We start from the raw sequence: 16,389 nt of genomic DNA on the forward strand, positions 1-16,389 counted from the left end.
TTTTCTTGAGTACATGGTGATAAAGGATACATGAGAAGTATAATTTAGCACCTTAAGCCTTGATTCATGGTGAGGTGACAACAGTTTTTGCACCATTAGTGTAAATGTCAATAGAATTTAAAGGCAAAACATCTTATTATGAAGATGACTTTGACTATGCAGGCTCCCCAAAAGGTGTTAGGGATCCACAGTGGTTCATGGACCACACTCAGAAATACTGCTTTGCACCATCATTCTATGTAGATAGATGGATAGATAAGGTACCTTTCACAGTAACTACCAAACTCTAAGGTATCCAGCCCGACTATACAGAACTTTTAGACTTCTATAAAGAAAACTTTGAAATTTAAATAAAGGTCACAGCAAGTAATCTAAATAGATATAGAGACAGTTCAGATGCTGCTACTGCTAAATCGCTTCAGTCGTGTCTGACTCTGTGCGACCCCATAGACGGTAGCCTACCAAGCTCCCACATCCCTGGGATTCTCCAGACAAGAACACTGGAGTGGGTTGCCATTTCCTTCTCCAATGCATGAAAGTGAAAAGTGAAAGTGAAGGCGCTCAGTCGTGTCCGACTCCTAGCGACCCCATGGACTGCAGCCTTCCAGGCTCCTCCATCCATGGGATTTTCCAGGCAAGAGTACTGGAGTAGGGTGCCATTGAGATGATGTAATAATATATAAACTCTCCCCCCAAGTTAATCTATAATTTCACGGCAACGTCCATCAGAATTCTAGGATTTTAGGGAAAACTGATAAAAGTTACTTCAAATTTAAATAAAAGAATAAAGGGTACAGGAAAACTGTATTAACTTAAGGTAAAAGCAAAACAGTGTAGACACTTGCCTTGCCACATACTGAGACAATTTATAAAACAATCCCCAAAACCCAGGATCAACCAGATACTCAGAACAGGAATGTAGAGACAGAGGCGTGGATAAATGGGAGACTGATGTGCTTCATCCAGAATACAGTGGGATCACAAATCACTTTGGAAGGATAGGCTGTTCCAGGGATGTTAAAAAGACAACAGCAGCAGCTAAATGGATTAAGAGAAACTGAATCTGTCTCTCAGAAAACACATGGTCTCCAGACAGATTTAAGACATCAGAGTATTACAGAAAACATCTACTACTGTAAATGCTTCTTTTTATTGTTGGCTATCATCAAACAACATTTTTATCTTTTCACTTCCTCAATTTTCCAAATTTCCGATTTAGTAACTTCATTTTTCTCTGCAGAATTGTTAACCAACCATTTATAATTGAAAAAAAAAATTCTTCACACACTCTGGAAAGCTACTTTGAGTGCTCCATGAACCATATTAAGTCAACATTTCAAAGGAAGATTTGTAAAATAATATGAGGTAAATGCCTAAGATAAGGCATCGAGAGTACTTAATTAAATATACCCCAGATACCTCAGAATCTGGAAAAGTTACAGCCTTCCAAAAGCTTCTCTTGGGTGAATATTTGCCTTCTGTAAAAATTCTTAGTGAGAACGTAAGCACCTGCTGAGGAAACAGACCGTTTCTGTAATGTCTCCTTCAGAGCGTTCCTCCCTGAGAACTATTCCCTTGGCCGTGCTCCGTAACACTCTGAACAGCTCTTGCTAGAATCTCATCTCCTTCCTCTGAAGATGCATGGAAATCTCATTACAAGTGTTCAACACCTGTTACCTAAAAGGTCTCAGAAAGGATGTCATTTATTCAGCTCCCTTGACAGGGTGCCATGTATTTTTTTGTGTTTTTTTATTTTTGTGTAGAATGTGGCTCACAGATAAATGTAGTCTTGAAATAACTAGCTTTCCCGAGCAATTCTGTGGAATTTATCATTCTCTAAATCCAGGTTTTGAAACCAACTGATTGATGACCCTCTTATTTATTTACTAACACATGTCAACAGGCAAACCAAGTGACAGGCAGCAGTGTGGCTCCTGTAGCACCTTGTTAATCCGAGTAGTTTAGATGTATTAAACAGTCTTTTCACTTGGACAAAACCAGAGTAATGCAAACTGACAGATTTCACCTCTTTATTTCTAAACAGAGTGTGTAAGTGCTCAAAGCCTTAGACCAGATAACTAGTTTGGGAAATTAGGGAGATATCTTGTAGCCCATAGCAAAGTGGCCATATGGCTTCAAGCACTCAATGTAAAAGACCTAATCAAAGAATTTGTATTGCTGGATTTTTTTTTTCAAAAGGGAAACCTGTAAAATATCCCTAAGGCATCAGTGTACACACACTTTCATGGTGGCAGGCAGACCCAGGAGGTTACAAGCAACCGTAGACGTACTCAGGAGGTCACCAAGCCCAGCCCTACTGTCTTCAGTTGGTCTGTATACTTGCCCAACTAGACAAATACATTATCACCACTAATGCATGGACTGGCTGCCCTAACAGATCTTGATTATGTGTCAAAGGAAACAAAGACATGCATACATACAGACAGACATCAAAATCTTTAGACTAGGGACTTCCTTGGCGGTCCAGTGGTTAAGACCACCTTCCAAAGTAGGGTGTGCAGGTTCAATCCCTGAATAAGGAGCTAAGATTTCACATGGCTTGTGGCCAGAAACCCAAAACATAAAGCACAGCAATATTGTAACACATTCAATAAAGACTTTTTTAAAAATGGTGAACATCAAAACAAAAAATATCTTAAAGATCTTTTGACTACTTTCTTAGCATCCAAGGCTATAAATCTTCAACTGTGGTTGCTGTGTCTAGAAAACTTCTCATTTCTTCTCCTTCAGCTTGTCTTCCAGCTGGCAAGCCTCTGCGATGCCTTTCTCCTCGCCCATTGCTCATTGCTGAGCAAACCATCTTCACCCCCATTGCCTCACTGGATCCTGCTTACCTAACCCACATTGTTCACAGGCAGACTTTCTCCTAAAAAATGGAGAGAAGAGTATAGGGCCAGGAGAAGGATGAGTACGGAGGTATGAAGTTACTCCCTTTATGTAGGAATGTAATGAATGACCATGGGAAGGCTGTTTGTTTTAGGTAAATATCTTCTGATTACCTTTATTCTGGGAACTTCCCTGGTAGCGCAGATGGTAAAGAATCTGCCTTCAATGCAGGAGACCCAGGTTCAATCCCTGGGTCGGGAAGAGCTCCTGGAGAAGGAAAGGCTACCCACTCCAATATTCTGGCCTGGAGGATTCCATGGACAGAGGAGCCTGGTGGGATACAGTCCATGGGGTCTCAGAGTTTGACACAACTGAGTGACTTAACACTTCCACTTTCACTTTCAATCAGAAGACTGAAAGGACCAGGCATGAAATTTAAGATGCTATAGGCCTTAATTATATGATAATTTAGTATTGGTGTGACAGTTACTATAATTGAGATTATTCTGATGGTTTTCAGTTTCTGAATCTGAGTTATATTGAGGAGAAATGAATATGGTATATATGTGTGTGTGCTTACTTGCTCAGTCATATACAACTCTTTGTGACCCTTTAGACTGTAGCCCACATGGCTTCTCTGTCCATGGGATTTTTCCAGGCAAGAATACTGGGGTGGGCTGACATTTTCCTCCTCCAGGGGATCTTCCCAACCCAGGGATCAAATCCACATCTCCTTGTCTCCTGCATTGCAGGTGGATTCTTTACCTGGTGAGCCATCAGGGAAGGGAAGTCCATGGTGTGTGGGTATGTGTGTGTGTGTACATATACATATACATATACCTATGTGTATACATACACGTGTGTGTGTGTGTGTGTGTGTGTGTGTGTGTGCATGAAGAGCAATAAAACCAGGGAAGGGACCATTTCTCAGTTTCAGCTGCTGAATGTATTGATACGTGTGTGCGTATAAGATACAGATAGATTTCATGGCTGAAGACTTGTCTTTAGAAAAGCACCTGTTGTCCAGTTGTTAGCTGTCAGAACTGCCAATGGAAAAAAATTCTGCTGTCATTAGACTCCTGCCACATAGTTCTAGTGAGAGCTAACCAGGCGAAAGTAAATATGCACCCAAGAAAGTTTTCTTCTCTTTCCAGCCGTCATAGGCTCTGCAGTCAGCACACTGCAGATTTTCATTTCTGTTGAGATCTTCTGGTTTCACAGATTTGAAGAAAGCCAGAGTCTCAATAGCTAAAAGGACTAAATTAAACTTGAATAAAACTCAAATCAGGTTATCTGTTTCTCCATGCCCCCCTTTTTTTGGCCACTTTGCAGCTTGTGGGATCTCAGTTCCTGGCCCAGGGATGGAATCGGGGCCACAGCAAATCCATTTTTAAGGAAATGGTTGGCTATAGAGCACAGGAGAATTGACACTGGACCATAGATAATGGCAGCCAAATTGATACCCCAAAACCAGTAGGCCACCAGGCAACTCCCCTGTTTCTCCACTCTTAAAAGTCACATATTAGAAGCCTGTGATAAATGTTAAATAATACTCAACTGGTTGTGTATGGATCTGAATAGTCCTGTATCTGTAATTCCATCACAATCATTCCTCACTTTACGATCTTAAGAGAAGGGACTTCCCTGGCAGTGGCTAAGACTCCACTCTTCCAGTGCAGGGAACCAGGGTTCGATCCCTGGTCTGGGAACTACATCCCACAGGCAGCAACTCAGAGTTCACATGTCCCAGCTAAAGATCCTGCATGCTACAACCAAGATCAAAGACCCAGGGTGCCACAGCTAAGACCCAGAGCAGCCAAGTAAATAAATAATAAATAAGATAAAAATTTTTGAAAAAAGATCTTCAGAGGAGACAATACCTCCATATTCCTCCTCAAGAAAGTTTCACCGAGTGTCACTGACATTTACGTCCAAATATATCTGACTTTTTCTGACCTGTCGCTCGTAAATCACTGGCTGTGGCTTATAGAGGTTGCTCAATGGGATCCAATTTGGCTGCCGTTGTCTATGGTCCAGTGTCAATTCTCCTGTGCTCTATAGCCAACCATTTCCTTAAAAATGGATTTACTGATGCAAAAGACAATCCAGGTAAAGTATTTAATATATCTGTGACCACAGGGCAATTGTTTGAAAGCACTATATCATTAGCATGGTTAATTCCAAGGAGGTATTAACTGCAACTGTTGCTTTAAATGACAGGGTCATTAAACAAGTTGGTCCCAAAGGGAGTCTTGGAATTAGGAAGCCACAGACCTATTGTTTCCAAACATCTGTGGCATTGGTATTCTCAGGGATTGTAAATGGCTATAGGGAGGCATTCCAGACTACTTTTGTTCACCTAAGGATTGTCCAAAAATATATCTCATCCTATCTGGAATAACATTACAGAAAGGGATAGTGTGTTCTGATTCTACGGAATAAAGTCGCTTTTTTTCTAAAATGAAATTTATGTAACCATGTAGCTTAACTGCAGGTAAAGGAAGAAATAATTTGAAGTTTCAACAGGTCATCTTTGTTTTTCATAAACACTAATAGTTGTCAAAGTGCATTCCCCAGACCAGCACCTCCTGGGACCTGCGAATTGTTTGACCCCCACATGAGAGCTACTGAATCTAAAACTCTGGGGGTGGTGTCATCAATCTGTGTTTCAACAAGCCCTCCAGGTGATTCTGGTGCATGATGAAGTTGTGAATCATAGACCTATACTGAAGACATACAATTCATTGATTAGAGCTATGTTTTATGTCTAGCCCTCAGGGTGTGTGCATACGTGCTCAGTAGCTAGGTCTTGTCTAACTTGTTGTGACCCCCATGGATGGTAGCCCACCAGGCCCCTCTGTCCATGGAATTCTCCAGGCAAGAATACTGGAGTGTAGTCATTTGCTCCTCCAGGGGATCTTCCAGGGACTGAACTCGTATCTCCTATATTGGCAGGCAGGTCCTTTACTCCTGAGCCACCAGGGAAGCCTGTCCGGAACTCATAGAACTATAATAGGTTGCAATGAGACAGTTCAAGAGAGAGTCGGTAACAAGCCATCCTTTTGCAGCAGTTAACAGTGCCAAGTTTTGGGGAGCCATATCCTAAGCAGATATAGATCAGGTTGGGGTTGTGGGGTTTAGATCTGGGCAACACCTCTCCCCTAGATTCTAGGATGGTCTTTTTAGCCAGCAGGTTGTATTCTCTTCCATCTAGGGGACTAAGTTGAGAGCATTTCCCCCAAAATCATCTCATCTAGTCATAAGCTCTAAAGTGACAGACAGGTGGGAGGAGGAGTGGTTCTTTTGTTTAATGGGAAAGTACTTGCTCTCCTGCCCTCCTTCCCTCTTGAGATATAAAGGCCCATGAGTATTGAGGTCTGACCAGGGGTAGGACCCCCCAAGGACCTAGTTGTGCTAGACTCTGGCACTGTATTTCTTACCAGGTTGCCGTGCCTGGAGCTAGAGGGTAGGTCAGAAAATCTCAGTAAAATTTACATTTTCCAATTGTGTTCTCCATCTGAATCAGACGGACAGACAGAACATTGACCCCAGACAAGAAGTAAGATTCAAATTAAGACAGGCAGGGGAGCCAGGAGAAATTCCCTGAGCCAGGTGGGCTGGCCTAAAGGGTGTATGAATGGAAAAAGGCATTTAACATAGAGGTGGTAGCTCGGATGGAGCAATTTCTGATCTCTCTGATATAAAGCATGTATGTGTACATAGCAGTGTGCAGCATGTGTCCGTAATATGATACTGCCCTGTATTTTTATAAGAAGATGAGGAGGATGACAGGAAGAGTCACCATCTTTTGGGCTGGCCAATAGATGGCCAAGAAGTTCATTCAGATTTTTCCATAAAATGTTATGGAAACCCATATGAACTTTTTGGCCAACCTGATACTTTGGTGGAGGAAGGGCACAGGAAAATAGAAGGATCCATTCCACCTTTTCTCAGCGGGGTCTGTGGGTAGATAAGTTTTCTGATCAGCAGTCCTCAGGGAAGGTGCCAGCAGTTCTTGCTACTGAATGACCTGTGGGGTTTCAGGTAGAAGAACTCAGTTGTTGTACCCTTGGACTAGCCTCCTTGTTTAGCTGAACCTCACAAGGCACAGGCTCCCTGTCTGGGACTCCACAGTGTCCCATGTAGGCTTCCGTGTTGCCTGTCTCCTTACTTGGAACAAGCTGTACCCCTTCCTTTAACGCCTTTCTCTAGATGACGATCATTTCTCCATTTCCTCCCCTTCTTTCCTCTTTCTTTATTTCTTTATTTTTCCTTTTCTCCCCAGGACCTGCAGTTCTCCCCTGCATCTCTTCTTCAGGTGTACAAGTTCCTCTCCTCAGTTACCTCCTGAATGTCAGCGCTTTCTCCTCATTCATCTGATTTCTGTCCTTTAGAGGGAGGGAGAAACAACAGGGGAGTGAGTGAGTTCTTTTTCTTTAGATGGGAGGAGGGGAAAGATGGGCAGTTTCAGCCTGCAGCTAACTTTCTCTGATCTGAAGTTTCTGAACTCAAACACACACCCACCAAGAGGATAATTTGATTCTGTAGAACTCCATGTATTATACACAAGCAGTTAAAAGCCACCTTTTTGTTACATCTTTGATCCTATTTCTTTCCTATTTCTTTCTACGTAGTGAGTACATTTAATTCACTCTCTGTCAGAGCTTTTTTTGTAGAACTTTCTCTTATTGACCGAAAAGGGATGGGATGCAGCTCTGTCCTCTTCCTTATAAGCTGATTAGGGAAAGAGATACATAAATTCATTAAAGGCAGAAGTTCTGTTCGTCATTCTATCCCCTCAGTTATTAATACAATATCTTACATACAGTGTTTGCTTGTTGAATCAAATTCAGGGCCACAAAATCTGGGGATGGTGAAGAACCAGCAAGAAATCTAAGCACATATATAGGAGCTATTGTTGGTGCACTCCAGCTAGTTGTCATGATCTAGAGGCAAAGGAGAAAGACAAGGCAGTACTGTGATGAGATTATCACCGTAGCCCTCAATCCAACACCATCTTGAGTTCTATTTCTTCTTTAGCTGCAAGTCAGTCTGTTAAAAGTTAAGGTCAAATATGTTTCAAATCTCTGTATATCTTATATGGAGAAAAATGGACCAAATGATCTTTAGACTAGTCTTCTCCCCATGTCCCCTTACAAACTTCACCCTGAGCATCAGTGTGTATACACAAGGAACTTTAACAGGCAGTGGCAGGGAGGGAGGCAGCCAAGGAAAGGAGGCTGAGAATGTGCACCCTATTTGAAGCAGGGGAGCAGAGTTAAAGCATACTAATGCACAGTGGTCAAGCTGTCTTTTTAAAGGACATGCTCAACTGTGTCTGACTCTTGCAACCCTTTGGACTGTAGTCCACCAGGCTCCTTGTGCATCGGATTTTCCAGGCAAAAATATTGGCGTGGGTTGCCGTTTCCTCCTCTAGGGGATCTTCTTGAGCCAGGGATAGAACCTGTGTCTCCTGCATTGGCAGCAGCTGCTTTCCCAGTGAGCTACCTGGGAAGCCCCTCTTAAATGTACAGAAGTGAAGTTGCTCAGTCGTATCCGGCTCTTTGAAACCCCATGGACTGTAGCCTACCAGGCTCCTCCTTCCATGGGATTACATAATTAAAGGGCTTCCTTGGTGACTGCTGATGCAGGAGACATGGGTTCAATCCCTGGCTCAGGAAGATCCCCTGGAGAAGGTAATGGCAATCTACTCCAGTTTTCTTGCCTGGGAAATCCTATGGACAGAGGAGCCTGGTGGACTATAGTCCATGGGGTCGCAATAGAGTTAGACACGACTCAGTGACTAAACAACAACATGTAATTAAAAGGAATTGCTTTGAGGAGCCAAGAAGTGTTATCATAGCAAAGTAAACGTGTTCCAGAATGAAAAACCATCTTAGCCAAGAGCAATGCTTTGAAATTCATCAAGAAATCTTGCTACTTTAGCTATCTATTTTTTTTAATATCACTGTTTGAAATGTATTACAACTATCAGCAAATTGATGTTGAAGCTTGAAGAATATTGAGGCATCTATAATGCTATAGAAATGTTACAAAAAGAGGGAAGTGGACATTTTAAGGGTGATTTCTCAAATATTCACAGCATTCAGAATTTTAATGGTGCTATTGATAACCTTGTTATCTAATAGACTTCTGACTACAAAATGCATTAAACTTCTTGGCAGTAGTCAAATGAGTGGCAGCCAGAGATGGCATACATAGTGTGCTTGATAAAAATGCTATTTATTTAAAGTGTTAGAGTGCCCATTATGTTCAAGTATGAAGTTTTGAGACTCTCAGTAAATTTAATCTAGAAGAAAATGTTTCAGACTGTTTTTAAGTTTCAGTAGAACACAAGGTACTCTGAGTTTTTCCTGAAGAGAATGTCAAATGTAAAAGCTAGTTTTGACATATTCACATGTAATACGTTTTCAGGTAGCTTCCTTGGTTCTTTTCCATTATTGCCTACTTGTGGCTAAGGATATGGTGACTTTATAAGCTCAAACTTTCAGCTATTTCAGAAGTTTATATTAAATAAAGGTGGATAAGTTTATATTAAATAAACTTCTGAGTTTATTTAGAAGTTTATATTGAATAAATATAGTTTATTTATATTGAATAACTGCATTTATTTATATATATATATTTACATATATTTTCAGTATGTATATGTGTTTGTTAATCCTATTCAGAGAACTGAGTGGAAAAGAATTCAAGTTATTGTATTACTACTGTTTTAACCTCTCTAAGACTCTTTTCCCTAATCTGGAAATGGGGCTCCTGATTCCCTGACTGGCAGAGTGGTTTTAGGGGTTCAGTAAATAATGTTCTAAAGTATGTAGGAGAAATAAATTCCCCTTCTGTGATCAAAACAATTACATTTTGTTGCCTTTCCCTTTCCTCATGAAGTTGAAATAATATAACCCATTATAGGTCAAGCCCCAAATCAATAGGAAGTGTAGACTCTCTTAGATGGAAGCAATCTTAGAAAGTTCAGTGCTTCTTGTCATTTGTGTGGCTCATGGACTACTTTGAGAATCTGAGAGTCATGACTCTTCACTACCAAAAAAAATGCCTCTCTACACAAAAATTAGCATATAACGTTAAGGGGTTCAAGGATTCCCTCAAACCTAAGGTTCAGTTCAGTTCAGTTGCTCAGTCATGTCTGACTCTTTGCAACCCCATGAATCACAGCACGCCAGGCCTCACAGTCCAACTCTCACATCCATACATGACCACTGGAAAAACCATAGCCTTGACTAGACGGACCTTAGTCGGCAAAGTAATGTCTCTGCTTTTGAATATACTATCTAGGTTGGTCATAACTTTTCTTCCAAGGAGTAAGCGTCTTTTAATTTCATGGCTGCAGTCACCATCTGCAGTGATTTTGGAGCCCCCCAAAATAAAGTCTGACACTGTTTCCCTGTCTATTTCGCATGAAGTGATGGGACCAGATGCCATGATCTTCGTTTTCTGAATGTTGAGCTTTAAGCCAACTTTTTCACTCTCCTCTTTCACTTTCATCAAGAGGCTTTTTAGTGCCTCTTCACTTTCTGCCATAAGGGTGGTGTCATCTGCATATCTGAGGTTATTGATATTTCTCCCGGCAGTCTTGATTCCAGCTTGTGTTTCTTCCAGTCCAGCGTTTCTCATGATGTACTCTGCATATAAGTTAAATAAGGAGGGTGACAATATACAGCCTTGACATACTCCTTTTCCTATTTGGAACCAGTCTGTTGTTCCATGTCCACTTCTAACTGTTGCTTCCTGACCTGCATACAGGTTTCTTAAGAGGCAGGTCAGGTGGTCTGGTATTCCCATCTCTCTCAGAATTGTCCACAGTTTATTGTGATCCACACAGTCAAAGGGTTAGGAATCCTCAATTTCATGTGACACCCTCAGTCTAAAGATGGAAAAATTAAGGAATATAAGTGATATGCTCTTGAAAATTAAAAATTATTTTGAAAACTCTTCCTCCCAAAATCTCTAATTTAAGAACACAGCTTTCGTGGATTTTTGAGCGGTGTCCTCAGACCACAGCTGCATTTTATCGGTAGACTTCCTGTCTCGTCAGCCTTTAGTGTGTGCGTGACTAAAAGCTATTTGCAATCGCACACAAAGTGAAATGAAATAATTTGGGTATTGATTCTGTTTTTAACATGCACATTCCCCAAAATTATACTAATGCATTCTCGTGAACATGCATTAAGTACCCATCGTGGTCTAAAGTCAATTCAAGAGAATGAGAGCCCAAGATCTTGAGACCCATTTTCTCACTGATCTGAGCGCAGTCTAATAACAGGCTCATGAGCCTCTAATAGGAGAGCTCAGAGAGAGGAGTAAGTTACTCGGCCTTAAAACTTTGAGGATGTCCCACACTTAAGGTAACATTCAAGTTATGACTTGAATGATGAGTAGTTTTCTGCTCGAAGCATCCAAATGACCTAACTCCTTGTGGATGCAAATTTTAATACAATGCACAACTGTCCTTTCAGTTTAGAATAATTTGCTTACTTTGTATATACATGGTAACTACTCCCAATATATGTGGGGTGACCTACAAAGCCCTGTTTGGCAGTTTCATCAACCACGCGGTTTGCAGACCTCAGGGTCATTGTCCTCTCTGGCTTGAAATTTCCAGTCACAAATGCTTGCAAATCCTCTCCTCAAAGTGTCCCTCCGCCTTCCTCTTTCTTTTCTGTTCCCATTGCCATCTTCCAATCATTCTCCGTACACTAGACAGGCCCCTACCAGTCCTTCCCTGTTCTGCACAGTCACAAATTCATTTTCCCCAAATTAACTTACTTATTCTAAAGCCCAGAGAAGAAACATTCGTTCCAAGTTACCTATAGCATAGAGTTGTGTGATGTGTGTGTGTGTGTGTGTGTGTGTGTGTGTGTGGTCAGTCATGTCTGACTCTTTTGTGACCCCATGGACTGTAGCCCACCAGGCTCCTCTGTCTGTGCGATTTCCCAGGCATGAATATTAGAGTGCGTTGCCATTGCTCCTCCAGGGGATCTTCCTGACCCAGGGATTGAACCCATGTCTCCTGCATTGCAGGTAGATTCTTTACCACTGTACCACCTGGGAAGCCCCATAGGATATAGTTACTAAGTCTGTTTATCTTCTTACTTAAAGCCTGGATGATCCAATCTCAGGCTCCTCAGCCATCATAACCCAGCTCACTTCTGCTCCATCCAGGCATGTGCAGGGCAGAGATGGTAAGAGCTCATGCTAAGTTATGTCTCACCTTTACCATGTATTCGCTGTTTCCTCTCATCTCTCCATGCTTGTTTCTTCATCTATGACTTATATGAATAAATAGCCAAATGGCTTAAAGTTGTTAGGAAAACTAGTGTGATGATACATGAGAAGTGCCTGGTGCTGCCCCTGACACATCCTTGGTTCTCAATAAATGGTAACATTTGTAGCCAGCTGCATCCTGGCCTTCCTCTGAAATGCACCATATCTCTGTCATTCCTAGAAATGCTTCTTTTGCTTACCAAGGTCATTGGTTTCTCCTTTAGGACTTGCCTCAGTTTCTGATTATCTTCCCACTGATTCCCCCACATGCACCTGCGCTCAGCTGTCTCTCACATCCCCTTCATCACCTCTGTTGGCTTGACACTGTTTCCAAAATTCTTACGTTTCCTCACCATCACAGCTAGAACTGTTCCCAAGTAGAGTAGACTGCTGTGCAAAGTCATGAGCCTCCTTGACTTCACCTTTATGTGAGGACGTTGAAGTGATCATGAAACAGAGGGAAGATTGGATAATGGATGCCTGAGGATCCTAGCAGGAGTGATTTTTGGAGTCTGAGCTGTTTAAAAGCAAGGACATGTCATATTTCCTCCCACTTCCCACAGCTGAGATCCTTGTAGGCACACTCCGCTCTGCGGTGTTTGGCTCACTATTTTCCTGAAGAATCAACCTACTCTTTGATCCCTGTCAAGAGGGCCAGTGGCTTTCATCCTGCAGGGGAATTTAGGAGGATGTGTACCAGGGTTGGAGGATGGGAACCCCCACATGCATCACACTGTAACCTATAGTGAGTGTATAATAAATGTTTAATGAACAAGCACCAACCACAAGCTGTGTTTCACTGCATCATTGTATGTCACTTGGGGACACATTAAGAGCAAATGAAAATCTCCTCCACATTTAAGGCTGAGGTTATAGGGAGATGCTGAGGAACTAGATTATTACCCCCCCCAAAAAAAGACTCCTTAGGTTCCTCAGAAAAAGCTCTTTATCTGAATATTTTCCTTTTCTTCCCTACAATCTCTATATATGGGCAAAGAGAGAGTCCAGAAATCTAAGACAATGTTTATCTTAAATATCCTTATTGAAAGCTCTATTTTGAAACAATCTCATTACACAGGGCACCTCTAATTTTTGCCAGTTCATTTTCTCTCTGAAATCAACTGCTTTGCCTTCTGTGTTGCTGAATTCCAGGTAGCTGCACTTAATCTCTTTGTGGCCTAGCCTTTTCATACTAGTTTGCTGTAATAGGAAAAGAACCTTCAGCTTTAAAGAGCGGCTCCCCACCCTTCCCCATTGGAAGGGAGGAAATCAGTTAATTGCAGCCTGTTAGAGTTGTTTTAGGTGACTTTGTACTTCTTCAGTTTAAGATCAACATGAACCTTAGACATTTCAGGCTGGAAATTTAAATAGCAGCAAAAAAGCCTGGGTTTCGCTAATGCCAGGAATGACTCATCTGGTGAGAATGGTATTGTATTGATAATACAATACCGAGAGAAGGAGAAGACTGTGGTATCTGCTTTTCTTTGTATCTCTGACCTTGAGGAGAATTACAACTTGTTTGTTGCAGAAGTTGAGCATCTAATATGCCGATGCACCTGTTAGTTCTAATATGTTAAATGGCAAAGCACTTGCCGTTCCCTGTGATTGCTTTGTGGGTGAAGTATTTTCTGCAATCTGGTGAACTGATTTTTGTTTGTTTGTTTGTTTTGTTTTAAAGAATGTATTCATTTGTATTTCTTGTCCCTCTTATTTCTCAAATATATGCTTTCTCATTCTGTTTCAACACCCTGGTCTCATCATTACCTCTTTTAGAATCTGCTTGGCTTTTTGTTTTCAAGGTAACATGATTATGATTTGTTTTTAATATAGAGACCATGAACCAGGCGACTCCCGCGAGGAAGCTGGAAGAGGTTCTTCATCTAGCAGAGCTCTGCATTGAAGTCTTACAGCAGAATGAAGAGCATCATGCAGAGGTGATGACTTGTTTTAACTCTCACATAAAGCCACGCATAATGCTTTGCGATAGTGGGAAGGGCACTGAAGATGTGGCCCGTCCACAGCCTCTGATACACACCTGGCCATTTATCTATAGTACACTGAGTATGTGCGCTTTTCCTGGAAATATAACTCCTATATGTTACAAAGGAATTGTGTATGTCTATAATTTAGTATCTGTACCTGACAACTGTCTTTCTGTGCGGAACTCGGAAGAGCTTATGAGATCTGCCGAAGGTGTACAACTAGCAAGAAGCAAAGCTGGGACATGACCCCCATCTAATGATGCGAGATCACTCACCAGCTTTCCTCCCTGTATCCTGATGACTTTAGTTTAGGAATGTGAGTGAGTCGATGCGCACAAGAAGTGGTCGTAAACAATAACAAAATCACACAGAAGACATTCATAACTGCCTCATTGGTAACTCTAGTGTTTCACTTTTACCATCAAGCTTTTCTTTCAATTTTCACTAACCCTGCATTTTTAATAGTTTTTGAAAGTGCTGGTTCTAATTATGTATTGACATTCAGTAGAGATATAAAATAGTATTTCATCAGGCAAGCTGCTTATTATGAGATTTAAAAGTGTCATTCTTTCTAATAGCCATGAGTTTATTTTTTTGTAAAAATGGGAGTTTTCCGACTTTGAATTAGGTAGAGAAAATGTATAAAATTAAGTAAATATAATAAATTTCAGTGCCCTAGCAATCCTTTTGGAGAAGGCAATGGCACCCCACTCCAGTACTCTTGCCTGGAAAATCCCATGGACAGAGGAGTCTGGTGGGCTGTAGTCCATGGGGTCATTAAGAGTCGGACACGACTGAGCGCCTTCGCTTTCACTTTTCACTTTCATGCATTGGAGAGGGAAATGGCAACCCACTCCAGTATTCTTGCCTGGAGAATCCCACGGACAGGGGAGCCTGGTGGGCTGCCGTCTGTGGGGTCGCACAGAGTCGGACATGACTGAAGCGACTTAGCAGCAGCAGCAGCAATCCTTTTATTCTTGAGAAAGTATGTGAAATGAGCAAGAAGGGAAAAGAACAGATACAGAAGAATTTATAGAATATTTATGTTTAATGAAACCCAGTCCTCAAAATATAAGAAACTATAGGAAGTACATTTTAAGCAAATTCTCAGAAAAGAATATTCATGAAGCCGTGCTATAGATAACTAAGATGTATTGTATCTGCTTATAAATATGATCATTCAAAACATCTGTTTTTAGCTCACACCATGGAATCTAGTTTTTACCTTGCATCTGTCATGTGTGAACTTGTTATGGATATTTTATTTTAAACTGAAGAAACAGCTGCTTCAATAATTTGAAATGAATTCCCAGGAGGAGCTTTTCTAGACTAGTACTACCGCTGTGTTACAATGAAAATGATTATATGATAAAAATGTATATATGTGTTATCTTTGTCTTTTGTTAAAAGGCATTATCATCAGAGTATTAGACCTTTTTGAATTAAAAAAAAATTCTGATTGGCTATCCAATTTCACCTAAACAGGTACATGTAGTTTACATTTCACAAAAATTACATTCAATCTTCTTACACTAATAAGGAAAATAATAACTCTTCTGTCTTTTAAGTGTAAATAATGTTAAATACTTCCTGCAACCACTACATGCTTGTTAAAGTACAATATATCCAAACACAATTAAAATGTAAGTATTACTTATTTTCTAAGCTATAAAAATAGTTGATTTTATTGAACAGATATAATCAAAACTTGTAAATATCACTGAGCTAGATGTCAAAATACAGAAGTATTTTAATGACCTCTTTTTAAAATGCTTTGTGACACTATGGCATGTCTTCATTCCACAATGCTTCCAAATTCTTGGGATTCCTCAGGGAAGAGAGGTGAGTAGAATCATTTTCATCATTTTTCTAGCATGGAATAACTCTTTTATGTGAAGATAAGATAGAACCCACTCTGGTTATAGTTTTAAAGCCACCTAAATCCCTCTCCTTAGAATTAGCCATTCCCTTCTCCAGGGGATCAATTGAACCCAGATCTCCTAAATTGCAGGTAGGTTCTTTACCAGCTGAGCCACTAGGGAAGCCCAAGAATACTGGAGTGGGTACCCTGTCCCTTTTCCAGCAGATCTTTCTGACCCAGGAATTGAACCTGGGTCTCGTGCCTTGCAGGCAGATTCTTTACCAGCTGAGCGACCAGGGAAGCTGAAATTAAAGACTGTATGTATTTAAATGGACCAATCTTGGTTGTACTGTTTCCATGAATGTGTCTTATTACCAACTGCCTGCATAATTACTG

The 16,389-nt window shown here is 41.0% G+C and overlaps 1 protein-coding gene across 19 annotated transcripts in view; it reads left to right on the top strand.

The window, feature by feature from the left end:
- Positions 1 to 16,389, top strand: part of CADPS2 (calcium dependent secretion activator 2) — a 569,431-nt gene that overhangs the window by 450,763 nt on the left and 102,279 nt on the right. For 12 of the 19 annotated variants that reach the window (XM_018046978.1, XM_013963420.2, XM_013963421.2 and 9 more), the window contains 2 exons: positions 13,981 to 14,084; positions 15,966 to 15,974. In XM_018046978.1, coding sequence (XP_017902467.1) covers positions 13,981 to 14,084; positions 15,966 to 15,974 — 113 coding nt within the window. The remainder of the gene's footprint in view (positions 1 to 13,980; positions 14,085 to 15,965; positions 15,975 to 16,389) is intronic. The other 7 variants (XM_013963419.2, XM_013963423.2, XM_013963429.2 and 4 more) reach the window with 1 other exon arrangement.

This window comes from Capra hircus, chromosome 4 (genome assembly GCF_001704415.2).
Source record: "Capra hircus breed San Clemente chromosome 4, ASM170441v1, whole genome shotgun sequence".
Lineage (NCBI taxonomy): Eukaryota > Metazoa > Chordata > Mammalia > Artiodactyla > Bovidae > Capra > Capra hircus.